Source organism: Neophocaena asiaeorientalis, unplaced genomic scaffold (genome assembly GCF_003031525.2).
Source record: "Neophocaena asiaeorientalis asiaeorientalis breed wild unplaced genomic scaffold, Neophocaena_asiaeorientalis_V1.1 scaffold671, whole genome shotgun sequence".
NCBI classification, from domain to species: domain Eukaryota; kingdom Metazoa; phylum Chordata; class Mammalia; order Artiodactyla; family Phocoenidae; genus Neophocaena; species Neophocaena asiaeorientalis.
Window position 1 is genome coordinate 1,994,268 of NW_020175533.1, and position 21,702 is coordinate 2,015,969.

Genomic DNA, 21,702 nt, shown 5'->3' on the forward strand with positions numbered 1-21,702 from the left:
GGGAGAAAAGTGTCCCAGGCCGAAATAAATTTGGGAATGAGTGGGTTAAAGTTAAGCAGTTTTCTTTACTGCAGGTCTTACAAGAGCCTTTAGGAGGTGAATGTGCCCTTTGGCACAGAGTACACATCAATTCCCAAACTTGTCTTACACGAGAATACCTTGCTGTGGCACGTCTTGGGACACCAGGCTGAAAAACGCTAGCCTGGGTAGTCAGGGTTCCTTGCGATTTTGAAAGGCAATACTGAGGATGTTATCCCACAGAAACATTACTTTCACGTAGGACTTGAAGCTCTGGCATTTTTCTTTATAAAAACATGACTTGCATGTCTTTGCTTTTCACCTGAACCGTTTCATTAAGTCTGTGGGTATCCACATATCCATCAGCAGAGCTTACTTAAGGCAAATGTTTCAGGCCAAGGAATTTCGTAACTCGTGTCCCATGTCCCAAGGAACTCACTCAGTCCTGGACCACCCTGCATTAGTAATGTTAATGCCCAAAGCCAGTGTCCACTTACTTTCAACTCACCAGATTCTGGACCGGAGAAATGAGCATTTCTTGTCATTTTTTAACCTTAATTGTTCACCCCCCTCAACACCCATTCTATTTCTTTTTTCTTCTGTCACTTTCTTTCTTCTTGCAATAGTTTCATAAACTTCTAAGACAGTGTATCACGCCATGGGCACTCCACACATATTCAGTCCTTTACGGAGCCCCTCCAGGTCCCCAGGCCATGAAAGGGACAGACCAGGCCCTGCGTCAAGGAGCTCATAGTACAACATTAATGAATGTTCGTTTCCTCTCCTATTTGTCTTCTTTATTTGCTTAGTCTCCGCTCTTTGCCCCACTTTGCTCGGCACCCCCCGTGCTGCTCCTCCCCATTCTCGTTCATCTTTTCACCTCCCTCCCCTGATAGCTTTTTCCAATGACTAACGGGGACCCAACTCAGCTGGTTTTTATCACGCTCCTGTCCTTGCATTTTTCCGACTCAGTTAAGCCATTACCAGAGCTAAATGAGGCATGGACTCTCCAAAAGTCACACCTGTCGTCGGGGAGATGGAGGGTAAGACCCTGTGCAGCTGGCGGGCGGGCAGCAAGCAGGGCTGGAGGGAGGCAGCCGAGTGTGACCTGGTAGTTTGTGTTCCCCCAGTGCTGAAAGAGGGCCCTCATTGTGAAACAAGATGCCCCTTGCTTTAATATAGAAAGCATGGAGTCTGACACAGAACTGAGGACGGTCACGTTTGTGATGACAGATGAGATGTCCCTAATCCTTTGGCAAATGTGTACCAGGTGCATAGAATAACCCACGTTGTGGATGTGTCTTCAGCAAGAGGTAAAGAAAGCTGTAACCAGAGCCAGCTACGCGGGGTTTCGTGATTATTGGTTGAACTTCCTCAGGTTTTTCCCTGTTCACCCTCATTAAAACATACACGTTTCACCTTTCTGCAGTGGTGGCTTCACGCCTTACTGTTAGTATTCTTTATGATCAGAGTGACAAAAGAGGGCAAAGATCACAGTACAGTAAACCGGAGACAAATCAGTGTGCTCACCCTACGAAGATAAATGATAAATGATCTCTACTGGAAATCAATTTTGGTTGCCACCTTATTTCTAGGCAACCTAGAATGTTTATTTCTGCAGCCTAGGAATTGAGAAATTGTAGCTTCTGAGCTTGTTGTGCTTCTAATTTACAAGAGTGGTTTTATGTTCAGAAGATCTATGCCTCTCTTTTCTCTAGCTGAAATGTGGGCAAAATCATTCTGCTCTAGAGTTACGCAATTTCCAGAAATGTTAAAGCCAAGGGGCAAAAGCCAGGGTTTTTACTTTGATGAGCATTGAAGTGTTGCTGTGTTGACCCTAACCTTGCCTTGCTATCCTGTGTTAATTTGTCCTTAATTCTGGAACTTGGATGAGCCATCCAGCTTTTTGGACAAATGCAAGGTCAACAGATTTTTTTGAGCATCCATCCAGTACCAGGTTCCTTGTTCCATACTGGGGATGCAACTGTGATCATGATGAGGCCCCTGCCCTTGGGACCCTTCAGTCTTGTGGGGTGACCCCTTCCCTGTTCTGTCCTAGAATTGCCCAACCAGCCCCTGGTTTTTACTTGTTATGATTTATTCATTCATTCAGCAAATATCTGTGGAGAATCTACTAAGCTCTAGGCACTGTGCTTGGTACCAGGCTACAATGAGAAAAAGAGACGGGCCCTACCCTCATGAAGCTTCCAGTCCCCACCTTGAGTTAATTCAGTGTCCTGGCAGTCACCAGAAAGAATGTCACTCCTCCCTTTGTACTTTCTCAATGCTTAGTTCATGCCTCTCTCTAGGTTTTGTATCAGTGAAATTATAATACATCTTCCTGTCTCCTTTTAAACCATGAGCACATTGAAGGCAACTGTCTCAACTTTCTTTCCTCAGTACCTTGTACTCCCTAGTGTCTAGCAAACAGAGGAGCTCAATCAATGTTTCTTGAGTGAATAAACAGTTGCATGCATTTAGAAGTTCATGAACCTGTGGAACCATAGACCAGTCTGCTCTGACCTCCCATGCCAAGTCTCTTGGACGAGGCGCTCAATGATCAATCAATCACCTGTCAGTACTGAAACACTCCTCGTGATTTCAAGGACGTTCTAAATGTAAAACCAGCTGTTCCACGGGTCATTTCTTCTTCCAAACATATCTGCCATTGAGATAAAGAACAAACACTAGCTTCAGCTTGTATTTGCGATACTTTTTGCAGGAGGGTAAACATGATTATATATGATTTAAATGAAATGAACTTACAATAAAGAGAACGAATGAGTTTATTTGTGACTCTTGGATAGATACTGTTAATATATCTGCAGTGAGAAAAATATAACAGTGGCTTAAACAAGCTAGAAGCTTTTTTTCTCTGTCATGTCAAAGTCCAGGAACAGTCTGATATAGAGATTCTGCTCCATGAAATCCTCAGCTCATGGCACCATCATTCCCTGGGATAGGCTTATGGTTCAATATGGGCTCCAGCTGTCACACCCACCTCCATGCAGCAGAATGGAGGAAGGCAGATGAAAGAACAAACGCCAACTGTCTCTCAAGCAAAGTTTCCTAGAAGCTGCCTCAGGGCACTTCAGCTTACATCCTACCAGCCAAAACATAGTCATATAACCACATATAATTATAAAAGAAGTTGGAGAAAGTAGTCTTTATTCTGGACAACCTTGTCCAGCTAAAAACTATTTTACTGTGCCATAAAAGGAGTATGGTACAAGGGATACAATTTAAAATCTCTACCATAGATCCTAAAACTGAAATGTTAGTGATTATTCAAGAACCTTTGTATTCTAATTGTTGCAAACTGAAGTCACAATGATGAACCCAATAATTAATCCATTGTGCTAGGGTCATGCTTGGTACTGCTGTGATTGTCGATATCTAGTGGGTAGGAGGAGTGAGGCAGAAAGAAAAGAAAGCTTTTGCGATAAGGAAGTTGGTGGGGGGTGATGGGAGTCTGGCAAAGGCAGTGGCAACAAGAATGGAAGAGGGAAGGCAGAGTGGAGAGAGATGGTAGAATTAACAAGACAACGTAATCGGAGATGGGAGGAAAGGGGCAGGGAGGATCTAGAATGATTCTCATCTTTGAAAGCAAATTAGACCCTGGTAATTGGACTAAAAAGGGTGGTTTGGAGACTACATTAGACTCGAGGAGTTAATTGCTACAAATTGACCTGAAATCTCTCCTTCATCTATTACTTCTTGCCGTGAATTTTCTCTTGAATGGACTAATGAAGTTAATAAACTTCTCCAAGTAGTTAATCTTTCACAGGAAAAATCTAACAGGTCTCAGTGACTTCCCCTAGCCAGTTATAATGTTCCCTTTCCTAATTCAGTACACCACACAGGACTCCTTAATATTCTGAGTTCTTGAGGCCTTCTTAATTCAAGTGCCAGAATTTCTCACTTGAGTAATCCAGTCCCCCATCTCAAAAGTGGAGTTTGTATGGCCCTCTTTACCACTGTGAAATTTAAAATACATTGGATGTTTAAAGGACCTGACACTCTGCTTGGTTCAATAAATGCTAGTTTCTGTCTCCTCCCAAAGTATTTTCTTTTCTTGTGCATGCATTCAACCAGCATTTATTCAACAGTTACTATTTCAGACCTTGTGCTAAGTACTGGGGAGCAAAGTTGAATTTAGTCATTGGAAACAAAGTTACTATATATATATTTTTCACTTCTGAATGTTGAGGTAACTTCTGCCCACTGGCTGGGGAGCTCCTGAGGGCAGGGAACGTGATGTGTGTGGTACCTTTATATTTCCAGTCCTTAGCACATGTACTTATTAAACGAATGAATGAATATATGACCAAGGTTAAGAAATGAAGCCAAAAATCTAAGAGCAGGACTGGAGTCAGAGAACTAGGATGGTCATGGATGTTCAGATGTTATTTCAGACAGTTCTGTGACTGTTGAGTGTCTGCTGGGGTGCTCCTTCCATTTGGGGCCCAGCACCCTCTACTTGTAACGCTGTAGGAGAAAGAGCCCCCTTCCTAAGGGGCAGGGGCAGCATATGACAATGGTTAAGAGCTTGGGGTCTGGAATCAGACATTTATGCATCTAATTATAACAAAGTATGATCAATCTTCCAAGAGAGGAACTCCAAAATCCAAGATATAAAAGACTATAACAGGTGGACCTACCTAATCTGAGAGTCCAGGGCAGGCCTCCTTAAGGAGTCCTCAAAGTTGCTCACTGCACAACTGAGGGGTTAGTGTGGGTAGAAATCCAACCTGTGCTCCACTCCCCAAGCTGGACATCAAGGTTGTATCTGGCCCATAGGAGTTCTTTTCTCCATTCACACAACGACCCCACAGTTGACCAAGCCATGCTCCAACAGGTATGGACGTCCGAAAGCTAAAAGACAAGTAGATGTTTTCCAGAGGGACCAAGGAGGTGGAACAGCATGTGTGAGGTCTGAGAATTTTTTAAAAGGCCTAACTTGAGGATCTAAAGGAAATTCAGTGTGCATGCAGTATGGAGTTCAAAGGGAAGACTAGCAAGAGTGAGGCTGGAAAGGTATTCATTACAGCTGGCATTTCCTGTGAGTTTACTAGTTACACTGTGCTAATGGCTCTCCATGCATTATTTTATTGAGATCAGAGGTTAAGTGACTTTCCCAAAGTCATATGTTAGGAAATAGTGGAACTGTGATTCAAAGCCAGGTTTAACTCCAGAGCCTGTGCTTCAAACCACTTGTTCCATGGCATCCAAAGACTTGCAGAGGTGGGTTGCAAAGGGACAAGACTGAAGGCAGGAAGACCAGTCAGGAAATAGTTGCATAAACCCAAGTAAGAAATGCCAGGGTACTTAAGATGGCCTTGGAAATGGGAAGGTGTGGATGGATTCCAAAGAAATTTAGGAAGTAGAGTCTACAGGACGTGGTGGTTGTTTGCATATGAAGGATGATGATGAGAAGAGGGAGGAGGTAAGGAGGATTCCTTATTTTGTGTCTTTGTGGATGGCATGTCGTTTGCTGAGGAAGAAGACAGTGAAGGAGGAACAAGGTTGGGAGGAAGGTGAGTTTAGAGTCTGTCAAGTTGGAAGCACCTGTGGGACATCCAGGTGGCGACGTCCGGTCGACAGTTCAGTGCTTGGGCCTGAACCTCAGGAGAGGCTGTACAGTTAGTCAACGTTGGCATGTAACTGGTAATTAGTAATTGACCCACAGAGTGGGTGAGATAGTGTGTGGAGTGGGAAGAGCAGAGAGTTCCTACTAGGATAATGATGCTGAAGCAGAAGGACCATTCCCTAGATCCAGATGTAGAGTTTGGTAGAACACAATCCAACCCTTGATTTATCTGCATCCTTTCCAAGAACTATTCTTCAAAGGTTTATGGAGTATCATATTATAAGTGGAACCAGAAATCTGGGATGAGGAGGCCCCGAAAGCGGGGCGGTGGGGTGGGGGGGGGCAGAGTACAATAATAAATAAAAATAAGTGGCCTTCTCTGACATTTTTCTTTGATTTGGAGTCAGATTTAAACTTAACTATGACTCATTCTGTATTTTCCATACAAACATATATGCTGAATAAAATAGCATTACTAGTAGTATAATACAAGGAACTGCTACCACTAGGCCAATTCTGTGCATTATTCACATGGAAGAATGAAGGGATTAAAATCCAGTGGCAACATCAGTGAAGGCCTCAGCTTATCAATGGCCTCTTTAAAATGAACATGGTCCTTCTCTGATATGGGCAATTGAAATGTTCTGTATCTTATGTGAAGTGCTATAAAAATGAGGCTCAAAGCCATGCCCTCCCCACCTGCTACCCCTCAGCCTCCCTAAATGGAAATTCTGAGCCACTTCTGTTTCAGTCATCATAACAACATGGGATTTAGGCTTAGTTGAATTCATTTTGTTTCTCTTTTGTTTTTAGAAAGTACTACAGGTGGTCTCTGCATGATGTGGCTTCTGAAGACTCAAGAACCACCCGCCTCACTAGTCTGCAATGGAGAGGGCGGAAGTGGAAATTCAAACACCACGGTTCCATTCTGTTACTAATTCTGTAGACATGTGCCTCCACCGCAGGGAGTAAGTCACACCAAGGGGGAAAGTTCTCAGGGGCCCCCAGACCACCAGCACCCTTGTCCCTCCCCCTGGAGAGAAAGCAGAACTATGGCATTTTATAGCTGCTGTTGGATCTTCTTGGCTTTTACCTGGTGTACTTCTGCCTATGGGCCTGACCAGCGAGCCCAGAAGAAAGGGGACATTATCCTCGGGGGGCTCTTTCCTATTCATTTTGGAGTAGCAGCCAAAGATCAAGATCTAAAGTCGAGGCCGGAGTCTGTGGAATGTATCAGGTAAGGTCAGGAGCCACCTTGGAGAGTCTTTTCTCCTCCTGGTGGTTGGAGAAAAGCGGTACCAAACACAAAATAATTTTTGCAAAGTTGGTTCTTTCTTTTCAAAAATGGTGATTGGTAACCATGCTGAAGCTTATTATTACCCCCCTCCTCATTTTTTTAAAAGAAATTTTTCTAAAAATAAAATGTCAAAGATACTGAATAGAGAAATCCATGGCCTGTTGGAGCTGTGCTTGGTCACTTGGTAACTCAGTCATCATTGTTCACCTGGAAGCTGTGTTACTTAATGGAAGACCAAGTACCTAGAAAGAAATTTATTGTAGGTTTTGCAAACCTGAGTAGTAAAATCTCCTAATGACCTTAAGTGCCCCAGTGGTCATAATACCTGAGTGTTGGCTGCCTCACTCTTATTTCTTTTAAGGATTTTAAAGCTGAAAGAAACTTCAGTGGCTGGCATGACCTGGGCGTCTTCAAAATGCAGCCCGTAGCATTTGGAATCACTCCCATTAGAATTCTTATAGAAAGCTGAAATCCCCCTGCTAACACAGAATCCATCTACATAGATAGAGAAACACAGAATCCATCCTAACTCTCTCACTGGACTCTCTCTTCAGCCATTTGAAGACAGCTAACATACCCCCTTGAATCATTTCTTTTCCAGACCAAATAGTTTTCTAAATAATTGTTTCATGACATGATTTTCAGACCCTCACCATTCTGGATGCCCTCTCTCGGATGTTCCCTAATTTATCATGACTCTTAGAATATGGCGTCTAACACTAGGTACAATTCCTTCAAATAGTATCTGACTTCTGCAGAGTACAGAGGGCTGTATATCACCTGCCTTAATCTGGACATCAGAGACCATTACTGCACCTCAAGTCTTGACCCATCTTGTAAGAGAGAAGAGCACTTTCTCTTGAGATTTGCAACTTCCAGGAGGGATCCAGCACTTTCCCTTGGTCTTCCAAGGGAAGCTAGAAAATGAAAATGAAAACTAGAATCATTCCAACAAAACTGGATTTCTGCTCGTGTTCTAATGAGGGCTCACAAATTAGATAACATTTTCACATTTTTTTATGAGTGCAGAAAAACTAAGTGTAGAATTTCACTGATGCTGTTTATATCCTTCACGTAACCCATGTGGACAAATATCCTTTTTGTTGTTCCCTCGCCGGACAGAGTTGTGCAGGTGCCACATACATACCTGAGATCAAGCAAGAGCTTGTTCTGAAATTTTATATATATATATATATATTAATTGTATTAAAGAAAGATAGGAAAATCAGTTTAGCAGCATAGATGTTTTAGGTAATGAAAAATTCAGTAATAGATCTTCATAACTTTGCAGGTTTAAAAAAAATAAATAAATGAAGGAAACATGAAGAAAATGACTAAGAGAAAATGTCACATTAAAAGTTAGACCAGGACATTTAGGAACCTAACTGATACAGTGAAGTATAACAGCTTGTATTTCTTTCCCCCTGCCTTTGAGTTCAAGTCAGGAAACCCACGATACAAAGAGAGAACCTGCAGACTTGTTAGCTTTTCTTCTCTGGGGGCTGATACACTGACTCAGAACATTTATCAAGCTCTCACTATGTGCTGTGTCCTGGAAGAGTGAAAACTATGTCACTGACCCTGTTTCTCTTTGTTAATTTGCTTGATTTTTATTTAAAATAATGTTCTTTGAAAAGCAATGCATGCTTATTTTTTAAAATAGAAAGTATAAAGACAAAAGCACACAATTTTAAAACTCATCATTCTACCACCCAGAAGTGACCACTGTTTGTGAATAGCCTTCCTATGCATAATATTTGTTTGCTTGTTTGTTTATGAAGATATCACTCATTTCCCTTTCCTCTTCTACCTCCAGGAATGTCAGTTTAAATTTGTGACTCTGCAAATCTGAAGTTGTTTTTAGCTTCTTATGTATTCAAATCCTAATCTATTTATATTTTCCCTGGTCCTTTTTTGTTTTTTTTTCTCTCTGTATTACTTTTACTAAAGTACCTCATATCAGTTATTTCAAATTCTTTGTTGGATAAGGCAGATACAAATGATTCATTCTATTACTAACCACAATCCTTGTTATTATTAGTCCCTAACTCTGTGTGAGGCACCATGCTGAGAACTGTGGATAATTATCTCATGCTCACAGCCACCCTCTGAAGTAGGTGTTATCCCCATTTTACAGAGAGGACTTTGAGTCTCAAAAAACACAACGTCATGAAACCAGAGTAATGGAACGAGGTTCAGACCAGCTTTGCCCAGTCTGTACTCTAAAGAAGTTGACCAGAAGGCCTCTTGCTTTCTTCCATTTCTTTCTTCCAGGTATAATTTCCGAGGATTTCGCTGGCTACAAGCTATGATATTTGCCATAGAGGAAATAAACAGCAGCCCAGCCCTTCTTCCCAACATGACCCTGGGATACAGGATATTCGACACTTGCAACACTGTTTCTAAAGCCCTGGAAGCCACCCTGAGTTTTGTGGCCCAGAACAAAATCGATTCTTTGAACCTTGATGAGTTCTGCAACTGCTCAGAGCACATCCCCTCTACTATCGCGGTGGTGGGAGCAACTGGCTCAGGCATCTCCACAGCGGTGGCAAACCTGCTGGGGCTCTTCTACATCCCCCAGGTACCCGTGCCATCTCAGATGGGGCGATGTGGGCAGGGGCCAGGAAAGCAGGCTGGGAGGATGCCACACCCAGTGTCCATACAGTTTGCTATTTTCCCTTCTCTGGCTTTACTTTGGCACAAAAGATCTTTTAATTATCTGTATCGTGACCACTGGGGATTTTTGAGACCCCAGAGTCAACAATGTCAACTGAGCCTTCACAATTCTTCCAAAATTCTTTTAAACATACCTTGTATAAAACTTTGTCTTTTATTCCAAAGGGTTCAGTTATTTATTTTCCACTCCATTCCATCAGTAAATGGCCGTTCTTCTGCCTTTACTAAAAGGAATGAGACCAAATGATGTAAATCCCACCTTTCAAACCCAAAATATCTGCCCCAAATCCTAGTCCCTTAAAAGTCTCTGCCTCTCTCTCCTCTGGTTGAAAGTTTAGCTCGGAGGAAAGCAGAGCATATTTTCTCACAAAATCGGAACTTAATCATTATCTTGCACATTCTAGAAATGGAAAATATTCTATTTCATTCAACAAATACTTGTAGAGTGTATATGAATAAGCAGTTTCCACCCTGCAGGAACTCAGCCTAGACAGGGAAATAGACGTCTACATTTTCAGATACTAACAATTCACTGAAATAAGTGCTTTAATAAACATTTGTTCAAAGTTGCATATGTTTTTCACCAAAAAAAGACAGCAAACTCTAAATGCCATCTTATAACCTGATTTTTTTCCCATTAACACTATAGAGCAAACCTTTTTTTCATATTAATATTTATAGGGCTGTGACATCATTTTATAATAGTGAAAAATTGGAAACAACCTAAATGTCCATGGGTGGGAGAATCAGCTCAATTGTGTTGCATCTCATGTATCCATTTCTAAGTTAATTATATATCACACTTTAAATTATTTTCTTCAGTGTCTAGTATTTAAAAAATTTGAGACTACCTTTGATAAATTCACATTTCTATGCTGGGAGGTCTCTGTTTCCTTGGTGATAGCCATTATCCCTTTTTATACATGTGGCAACTGAAAAAGTCTTGTCATCATTTCCCGAATCCTTACTTCAGGGAATTAAAGGTGTTTCCCATGGGGAAACCCTGGCTCTATAATCTTTGTGCCAAAATGATCTGACAAAGCCCACAAGAGTAAATGTGTTGGGCAAGATGCAAATATGCATCTTTATATTTGGCATATTGCGTGGTAGTATTTTAAATACACAGTTAAAGCAGGTTGTCATAGCCAACAGACATAAGATGTAATTGCCATCGAGTAAATAAAGAACACGAAGGGGAGGGTTTTAATTCATTGTGGTTTGGATGAAATATAAGGTTAAGTTGAACTTGAATTATAAAAGTGCTGAGAAGACTATAATGATTATCAGTCAAACCAATGTAAGTGTATCCGCAGCAGTGGTTCTCTGTCATGGCTGCCTGTTGGAATCACTTCAAGAGCTTTAAAAATACTGATGCCTGGGACTCACCCCCCAGAGATCCTGGTTTAACTGATATGAGATGCAGCCTGGGCGTCAGGAGCTCTGAACGCTCCCTAGATGAGCCTAATGTGCGGCAGAGCTGGGAACCACGCCCTGTTGGATGAAGGCAGAGGCCCCACTTGAACTTCTTATGCCACTCACGCCACCAAGTGGATGGAACAAGCAGACCAGCTAGAACAAGTTGTGGTTAGAAGTTTTCTGAATCATTCATGAAACTCTCCCCTCTTACAATAAAAAAATTTTGTGTGTTTTTAAGGGGTTTTTTTTGGGGGGAGTGGGTAATGAATTGGTATTTATCCCCACTTTTATAGTTTTCCTTTTAAAAAGTGGACAAATATTATAAATGCATTCTTTAAGAGAAACTTATCCATGGAGGATACGTGTATTTGTAATTTTTATATCTTTAAAACTCTTTTTGGCCCATTTTTCAAAAAAGTATCAAGAAGTAAGCAATACTGAATGAATTTACAAAAGGCCTGAGTAGACTTTTCATTTGCAAAAACCTGATCAAGAAGCCTGTTGTTTGGGTCTGCAAATAGAGCTCTCTAAAAACAATAACATCTCAACAATTACTTAATCTAACTACCTGCCTCATGAGGTGTCACAGTAGAGCAAGAAGGAGCTTATTTTAATAAAAGGAAAAAAATCACTTTCATATTATAACTCTCAAAATCAAAGCTCTTGTCAGAAAAATAATGCCTGCTCATCAGCAAAGTTGGACCAGGTCTTTCATGTATCAATGTCTTTTATGTTTTTGTTGTAGAAACTATTCATTAATAAGAAGAAATATATAGAAAGAATTCATTTTAAAGCACTGAACATTGAAAACTAATTGTTTCAATCAGTGAAAAATTATTAAAAAGGCATTCCCCCAAATTTCTTCAACATGGTATTCTTAAGAAGTTTTAAATCTCTCTAGAAAACTGGAGAACAAGAGATATTAAACGTTCCTTCATTACCAAGAAGAAATTCCATTCAGTGTAAAAAGGTTTTGTCCTTCATAGGGAACAAATGTATGGACACCAAGGGGGGAAAGTGGCGGGGGGTGGTAGTGGTGTGATGAATTGGGAGATTGGGATTGACATGTATACACTAATATGTATAAAATGGATAACTAATAAGAACCTGCTGTATAAAAAAATGAATAAAATTCAAAAAAAAAGAGTTGAAAGACAAGACTGCTAATGGCAAAAATGCTGAAAGAATGCAGGGATGAAATATGAATAAACCTCAAGTTAAAATAAAAATACTCTGTCCTTCAGAAGAAATGGTTCAATAACTTGAAACTTCCTAACTGGTGAGCCAAGACACACAGGAGTGCTGCAGATAGGCTGAGATACTGACCCTCTCCAGGTCTGGGATGGTGGGTGGGGTCTAGGGTGGTCAGAACACACCCACCAGGGCTGGTCATTCTCCTCCATTCACCCCACCTTCTATGTTTGCCACAACTTGAAAAGAAATTGGGAAGCTCTGCACTAACGAATGCTTTACATGATATTTGGATACTTCTTCAGGCAAGAATCTTTTACCACAAAAGGTAAGGCTTTCTACCCTTGGTGACCCACATCCATGCTCAAATATAGTATTGGCTATGTCCTAGAAAGTGGAAACACATCAAGGCAGCTTCTCCAGGGTTCCTTTTCAGCCTCTTTAGGTTTTGGAGACCCACAACAAAAGCCTGGCAAGAGGCCTCGACCACCACTCGAAATTGCACAGAGGAAAGGGCTGCCGGTGGTGGTTGAACTCACTGAGAAGCCAGGAGAGGAAAGGATGTTTTTCTGACTATATTTAATGATGTACATCATCATGATTGTGATGAAGGGGAATTGCGCCTAATGAACCTAAATGGCTAATTGAGCCTAAATAATAAACAGTTCTTAGAAATGACTGCAATTGTCATAAAGTACTTCTGGCATGGAGGAGGTGGGGAGATAGGGGAGGGGAGAGAGGGAATAGCTGGAGACTGGAAGAGATAAACTAGGCAGAATGAGAAAGGGGAACCCCAGAGGCTTCTCTAAAGAGCCTTAGGTTCATAACCCAAAGGGAACCTGATTCCTTCCAGAAGTCATGGACAAAGTGTTCATTATGGTAAAGGGGAAGCTAAAATGTTCAGATGAGAACCTGGACCCCACAGGCAGAAGATATGTACACGGATATATTGTAGCCAATGAGGCAGCACAGAGGAAGTTAGGAGAAACTATGGAACAGTGCATAAAGGTTAAGTAGATCCTATTGTTGTTGGGTTGACTTTATGATCAGACCCATTTTTGAAGGTAGCATTGTGAAGGATCACCTGCTGGGAATTAGAATGCTCCTTGATAGACTGACAGATGCTTGAGTGCTCACACTGGAGAGGAATAGATTCTGGTTGTCTTCACTCCTTCATCCTGTCTGCAGTGACCAGCATTTGATATATTAGATCAGTGAATGTTCAAAAAGCCTCCTCCACACAGTCTGGAGGCTCACCTGGCACCTCAATCACTCACTCATTCTGTGTTCTTTCCAGGTCAGCTATGCCTCTTCCAGCAGACTCCTCAGCAACAAAAATCAGTTCAAGTCCTTCCTCCGTACAATCCCCAATGATGAACACCAGGCCACCGCCATGGCTGACATCATCGAGTACTTCCGCTGGAACTGGGTGGGCACGATTGCAGCTGATGATGACTATGGTCGGCCAGGGATCGAGAAGTTCCGAGAGGAAGCTGAGGAGAGGGACATCTGCATCGACTTCAGCGAACTCATCTCCCAGTACTCTGATGAGGAAGAGATCCAGCAAGTGGTGGAGGTGATACAGAATTCCACAGCCAAAGTCATCGTCGTCTTCTCCAGTGGCCCAGACCTGGAACCCCTCATCAAGGAAATCGTCCGGCGAAATATCACGGGTAGGATCTGGCTGGCCAGCGAGGCCTGGGCCAGCTCTTCCTTGATCGCCATGCCTGAATACTTCCACGTGGTCGGAGGCACCATTGGATTCGCTTTGAAGGCTGGGCAGATCCCAGGTTTCCGGGAATTCCTGCAGAAAGTCCATCCCAGGAAGTCTGTCCACAACGGTTTTGCTAAGGAGTTTTGGGAAGAAACATTTAACTGCCACCTCCAAGAAGGTGCTAAAGGACCATTACCCATGGACACCTTCCTGAGAGGTCACGAAGAAGGTGGTGGCAGGATAAGCAACAGCTCCACCGCCTTCCGACCTCTCTGTACAGGGGATGAGAACATCAGTAGTGTCGAGACCCCTTACATGGATTATACACATTTACGGATATCCTACAATGTCTACTTAGCCGTCTACTCCATTGCTCATGCCCTGCAAGATATATACACCTGCATACCTGGGAGAGGGCTCTTCACCAACGGTTCCTGTGCAGATATCAAGAAAGTTGAAGCTTGGCAGGTACATCCTTCACTTAGATAGAAGTTCACTGTGTAATAAAGCAGAGTTAGACTGATCCAAGCGAGACAGATTAAAGTGGTTACCTCAAAAAGCCAATATCTAAATGAGGTCACTAGATGTAGCCTGGGATTCAACTTGCCTTTTCAAACATCTGAGCGACTGACTTCTGCAAAATTGATAGTAATTTAATTTGATTATCTGTTTGAACCCTTGAGCTCAACTATTCTTTAGTCTAGTGGTTCAAAATATCAGGAGTATGGTCCCTAAATGTTTTTAAATATCCTGGGACAGATTTAGTACTGAGGGGAGTGTTTTTATAGTGCTTAAATTAAATATATTGTTCCCTTGTACTTAACAAGTATTTCTTGAGTACCTATTATATTCCATATACCAAGGGGCATAAAACCATAAAACTAGTGTCACTATGTTTAGCCACCACTTTTGCCATTATATTACTCAAAATATAATGTGCTGGACCCCCCCATAAGTCAACTAAGCTTAGGACACAAGCAAATCAAGGGCACAGAAAAAACTCTTCTTAAAAGGATATTGGATATTTCAAAAAGAAGCACTGAAGTAGTTGTCATAAAAAATAATCAAAACTTAAGTGGATTGGGCTTCCCTGGTGACGCAGTGGTTGAGAGTCCACCTGCCAATGCAGGGGACGCGGGTTCGTGCCCCGGTCCGGGAAGATCCCACGTGTCGCAGAGCGGCTGGGCCCGGGAGCCATGGCTGCTGAGCCTGCGCATCCGGAGCCTGTGCTCCGCAATGGGAGAGGCCACAACAGTGAGAGGCAAAAAACTTAAGTGGGATCCCTACACTTTAGTTTAGACTTGTTTTGTATTCTTCAATTATATGAAGGAGAGACATCATAATCTTTTTTATTTCATAGAGCTTCTGAAGATAAAAGTCTGGCCCAATTTATATCCCATGGAGCTGTTCATGTCTTGCATATGTACCTTGATTTTTCAATAAGACCGTGTTTTACACTCCTTTTGTATTTTCCTCAGTCCCAGACTGAGCTATCAGAGAGTGCATGATGGGGGGTGGGGCATGAGGGGAGGGTGTGAATCCCTGAATATGGGTTGAATGACTCAGCCTCCAGCTTCAGCTATGGCTCCCCCACTTACTGGCTGCATCATCTCAGGAAAGACACTACTCTGCTCAAGTCAGTCTCCTCATCTGTAAAATCACCCTAATACCCAGCCTACTTTCCAACCAAGTTTCTTTTGAAGAGGAAATAAGATGATATATGTAAAAGCAATTTGTAAATTTTCAAACTCTTAAACAGGTGGTGACTATTTTAAGTAGGATTTCAATATGCCTCAAATTAATCAATCAACTGAGTAAAAGATGATAATGAAACCAGCTTTGCATATAGAACCCAACCACCACAAACCCTTGGGAAAAGATGCCAAGAAACAAAGAACGTACATCCTATGTCAGTCACTTTAGAGATTCTCATGGGATGAGGAGTGACGGTCTAGGCGGGTAGAATGAACCAAAAGGACCTACAAGTTCTTAGCCCTTCTCGTGCGTGGGACGTCTCACTCAGGCATCATTGTTGGCTAAAGTTTCTAACCTTTATGAGGGACTGAAAGTTTCCTTCCTCGCATTGCACCCCACACACTGCCTGGCAAAGAAAGGGTGCTCTAATGAAGGTCAAAGACCAAAATGACTTCAGGAGCCATGATGCTATGGAGTGGAGTTTTAAGAAAGAGGAATAAAGGGACAGTCTTTTAGTAAATACTAGTGTCTTTCTCTCTTCCCTTCCATGTCTCCCTCTCCTTCTTCTTCTCCCTCTTGAAAAGCCTATGGGGGAAAAAAAGCCTAAAGAAAAATCCCAGGGTGGGATTGAAGGGAAAAGAGGCTTCCAGTAGGTAGTTTGACAGTTCTGCTCTTCAGGGACTCCTCTCCCAGACAAGGAAGTAAAATCCAGATGGCCAAGGTCAAAACATGGGCATATGAGAAAAAAAGCCAAGAATTAGGCTATAGTCAAGGGTGGGACTCTCAGCTGCATGCAATAGAAAATTCAGACCAAACTGGCTTAAACAAAAGAAGGAATATTATTAGCTCACAATACTGAAAATTCTCAGAAATACTCCAGGTACAACTAGATGCTCTCATCTTCATCTCTTTGTTCCTTTTCCTTGGGCTTAGCAGTTTTCAGCCTCTGCAGCAGCTTCAGGCTCATAAAATCCTTACCGCTAGGCTCTCCTTACTTCCCAGGATTTCTTGGAAAAGTCCCAGAAACCACGTTGATTAGACAGCCTAAGATCACAAGTCCATCCCTGAAGCTAGGAGTGGCATTCTCCCAAACTACTTAGACTGAGAATAAGAGGGGGGTTGGATCCCCAAAGGGCAATCAGAATGCTCTTACCGAAAGGAGGAGGAAAGAGTAGCAAAGTGGCCAAAATAAAAAGCCACTACACAGCCACCTCAGCTGACCCTCGGACAGGTAAATTCGTGTCCTCCTGGCTCACACAGAGTCTGGCACAATTCATCCAGGAGAGGAGACAGATAGGAAAATAGGGTCAGAGCTCTGGGGAGGAGCAACATGTGGGCATTGCCCAAAGTGTCCTGTGTGCTTGTTGTAAGTCTCCTTTAAGCCTTAGGAACCCAGGCGGTTGGGTGGGCATTCTGGAATTTAAGCTCTTGGCCATGTCTCTGTCTATCAGGAGATGGACCAACAATTCTTCACTCTCATTACTAACACCTCCATGGAAACCTATCACTCACACAATCTATACAATCTAATCCAAGTATCTCAGCCTGGAATTCCAGCCCCACCTTCTTTCAGTTCTCTTATAAGCCAATCTGCCTGGTACCTCCCCACAAGCACTTATTAGTTTTTGGCACAGTACTTTTACCTGAAGAGCTATCAAGTTTTGTCTCCTCTATCATTGTCCACCACGAGCTTTTAACTCTTTTTCAAAATTCACTTTCTCCTGGAAGTCTTTTCAAATCATACTACCCACACACACTTGCTGACCGTGCTTTCTTCCTCGCTTTTGCCGTTTATGTATACCCAAGTTAATCTTCCACAGCTCTTCAGTTAACCAAAATAGATTCTTGTCAACTAAACTTCTGATTAAATAAGGTCAATCACAATCTTTTTCTTCTGTTGATCTTTTCTCCCCCTAAAATTTATCAATCAAGTCATACGCCTTTAAAGTAACACCAACCAACAGGTAACTTAAGAGCACACAACACCCAATTCCCTCCTGACCTCCACAGAGACCCCAAGCCCTCCTCACACGGTTCCTCAGCTCTCTCTTCCCTCTGATTCCTCTGCAATACTCTGAGCTTCATACGAGCAGGAACTATGTCTGTATTGTTCAGCGCTGTGTCCAGAACACCTGACACCTGAATATGCATAGAATAAGTGAATGAATGAATGAATGAAGAGTAGCAATCTAGTTGATTTGACCTGACAACAGGACATAGAGTCCTTTGCAGAGAATTATTCTACCCAATAACCCAGGCTTGAATCAAATGACTCTGGCCAGGGTATTCTAGACTCTGATTAGATGAGCCTGGGTCACATGCCTAATGATCAAATTTGAATGGAACATCATGTAAATAAGTAGGTAAGGAACCACCTGCTTCCTTCTCTCAGGACAACTGTGCACAAGGCATGCTTCCTACTTTCCCCCACCTTACACCAACCACTCACTAGTCAAAAAATAGGCATGCATGGGAATTCCCTGGTGGTCCACTGGTTAGGACTTGGCGCTTTCACTGCTGGGGCCCAGGTTCAATTCCTGGCTGGGGAACTATGATCCTACAAGCTGTGCAGCGTGACCCCCCTCCAAAAAAAAGGCATGCATGGTGAAAGAACCATGGTGATAACAGAAGTCAAATGGAATTGATCTGACCAGGAAGTTTGGGGGAAGGGGATGAATTGAGGTGAGAGCCAGAGGAGACGGAGGGGAGATAAGAAAATATGACTGAGGTTAGAGAAAGCAATTGGTCCTGGACTTCCCTACACATAGCACAGGAAGTGGCCAAGAAGCAGTAGGCTCCTTATCTCTGTGAGCTGTCCCTCATTATCTATGTGAATGGGGTGCTTCGTGCATTCCATCCCATTTTCCCTCTGTACTAAAAAGTGACACCATATGTAAGCTCTGAAAATTCTAGTTTCTAGTCTTCGGCTTAATTCAATTGACCTTTAGAGTACATACCAAGAGATGATTCCCATTTATGCTTATAATGAGCAATAATTTGACTTTAAAACCCTTTAGAGGAAATACCCTAAAAGGCCACAAGATGGAAATATTACCACATAATAGATAATACATGAACATCTAAGTGACGCGTGTTACGCGCATCTGTCCCTCTTTTAGTACGTCTTTCTCGGTGTTTGGTTTTCTTTTTGAGCCTGTCAGTCTCTGTCTGTATATTATATTCTATGTTTAAGTCTTCCTTTTAGCTTTTTTCTTTTCTCTTCCCCTTCATTTATTTTTTCTTTCTCCTCATATTTCTCCCCAAATAAAATAACTTAGAAGTGTATTAGACAGAATTATAATCTCAAGTATCGACAAAATTGTGTATTTTCTTTTTTAATGGAACTATTAGTTCCTTCTTTTAAAATTCTCAAAAAAAAAGAGAAAAAATAAAAGGGAGCTCCTTGGCGATCCAGTGGTTAGGACTCTGCACTTTCACTGCCCAGGGCCCAGGTTCAGTCCCCGGTTGGGGAACTAAGATCCCACAAGCCTCACAGTGCAGCCAAAAATAAAAAAATAAAAATAAGTAAAATTCTAAAAGAAGAGTGTTTTCTCTGGAGGAAATATCTAAATTATTTTTTAGCTTATGTTGCTTTTTTGTGGTTCAATGGTTATCAATTTGAAGATTCCCTATCATTAATTTTAAGGGTGAAATTGTTCCCATCTCCACCTTCCCTGTTATGCAAGGTATGACGCAGAAAATTAGGTGCTCGAGTGCAAAACATGCAAGTCAACATGCCAAAAGAAATATTAAAGAGGTGACTTAAAGACATGACTTAGTAAACAGATAAGTGATTATTAGTGGACGAGGTGCAAATTTTGACTAGAAAAATGCAACACTCGTGTGATCTTGCTTGCATACCTGCTGTGAGGATGAAACTCTACAGTACTATGCGGGTTAGGATTTGAAGTAAGGAAGAAAGTAAAAGATATCATCTGAATAGGCCTTTAAGGATGAATAAGATGTGTGAAAGGGATCTGTTCCTTGAAGGAGATGTCAAATGCAAAGGCAGTTACACACAACAACACAGGTAAATCACAAAAACGTCATGCTGAGTGAAAAAATCTGGACTGAAAAAAAAAAGTACAAACAGTACTTGTGCAATTTATATGATATTCTCTCTCTAATGGTAGAAAGAAAACCAGCAGATGCATACCTTGCAAGCATACCTGCTTGCATACCTTGCATACCTGCTGTGAGGATGAAACTCTACAGTACGGGTTAGGATTTGAAGTAAGGAAGAAAGTAAAAGATATCATCTGAATAGGCCTTTAAGGATGAATAAGATGTGTGAAAGGGATCTGTTCCTTGAAGGAGATGTCAAATGCAAAGGCAGTTACAGACAACAACACAGGTAATCACAAAAACGTCATGCTGAGTGAAAAAATCTGGACTGAAAAAAAAAAGTACAAACAGTACTTGTGCAATTTATATGATATTCTCTCTCTAATGGTAGAAAGAAAACCAGCAGTGGCCTAGGGCTGCAGATGGGGTGAGGATTGACTTGAAAGGGACATTAGGGAACCTTTTGGGGTGACAGTAGTGGTGGTTACACAGGCAAATACATTTGCCAAGACTCAGAGCTACACTCTTAAAATGGGTGCATTTTATCCTATGTAAACTGTACCTCAATAAAACTGATTAAAATGGAAAACAATGGAAAGCCCCCAGGGAAGGGGGCTTGCACGGGGATCTGAATGCCATTCAGTTTGGACCACTTTTCCTATTACTGCCTCTTGGGTTGCCCCAAGCATTATATATGTCTCTACCATCCCATTTTTAAAATATGTCTATCTTCTCAACCTAAATTTTATACTGTTCAACCTGTTGTAACTAGAGATAGACAACCTAGTAGATGGGCTATATAATCTAAGTATATAGTGTAATGGTTGAGAGTTTGGACTCTAGAGCCAGACCGACTGGATTCAAATCCCAGTTACTACCTAACATAAGAGCTTTATGGCCTTGAGCAGTCACTTTGTGTGCTTGGGCCTCACTTGCCTCACCTGAAGAACAGATATCTCTATCTGAAACTCATGAGGTTTCTATGAGGATGACATTAGCTAATATGCATACAGTACTTAGGATATTGCCTATACATAATACAAGTTTTAAGTAATATTTTGGCCTTTTTTATAAAAAAAAAAAAAAAGGAAGCCTCATCCCTCATGCAATTAGTCTGAATTACTTTATCATAGCTAATTGAATAATTCTGGTTCTCTCTATATTAAGAAACTTCCGGTCCTACATTTTAGGTGTTGGTTGCTCTCCTCATCCTTCATCTGGCATCCTCCTGTCACATTCTCATATGGAACAGTTGTGTTTGGGACTCACCCTTCTCCTCAAGCAACTCCCAGCTGTTCCTCCAACATTATTACACTATGGTGATTACAGCTCTCTTTTCCCTCAAGAAAGTGGTGGAGGTTTTATAATCAGTTTATTCTATGTTTTGAATGGTTACTGAGAATTAAATTATGCCTATAACCGAAAACATGACATGCAAAATATAATATTTAGCTCGAGCCTTCTAAAAAGACCACAAAGGAAATATTTCCTCAGAAAAACCCAAGATGCCTCTTTTTCCTTCGTGAAGAGAAAGTTATTTTATCCTATGAAAACTGTAATTTACTTAAGTGTGATAGGATGTATCTATCCTATCACACTTAAGTAAAATCTTCTAGCACATTTTAAAGCAAATTCTAGTATTTCCCTGTTTGCTTGTTTGCCTGCTTGTTTGTTTGAATCTAGAAGTTTGATTTTTCTTTTTAAATCAGAAACCAAGAACTTAGGTTACATTTATACCTCAAAAGGAGAAACTGTGTTGGCCCTTAATCCCATAGTATAATTGTAAGTATTCTGCTTTTTAATATACAGGTTTAAATTGCAACCAATTATATAAAAGCCTTAATTTGTATGGTCCTTCTTCCTATTTACTCTTTAACGAATACAGATCTCACGTTGACCTTGTTTTTCTCATCTATCCTCAGACTGGTGAAAACCTCATTCTGGGCACCATTTGACAAACCTAACAGTGTTGATTTAATGTTTACTCTATTAACCAAAACCCTTAACACACACATAGTTTGAGTAGCCATTAAAATTCAG

The 21,702-nt window shown here is 41.5% G+C and overlaps 1 protein-coding gene across 3 annotated transcripts in view; it reads left to right on the plus strand.

Annotated features, from left to right (window-relative positions):
- Nucleotides 1-21,702, plus strand: part of CASR (calcium sensing receptor) — a 79,302-nt gene that overhangs the window by 42,417 nt on the left and 15,183 nt on the right. For all 3 annotated transcript variants that reach the window (XM_024769308.1, XM_024769305.1, XM_024769306.1), the window contains exons 2-4: nt 6,422-6,845; nt 9,180-9,486; nt 13,486-14,370. In XM_024769308.1, coding sequence (XP_024625076.1) covers nt 6,661-6,845; nt 9,180-9,486; nt 13,486-14,370 — 1,377 coding nt within the window. In that variant the 5' untranslated portion in view covers nt 6,422-6,660. The remainder of the gene's footprint in view (nt 1-6,421; nt 6,846-9,179; nt 9,487-13,485; nt 14,371-21,702) is intronic.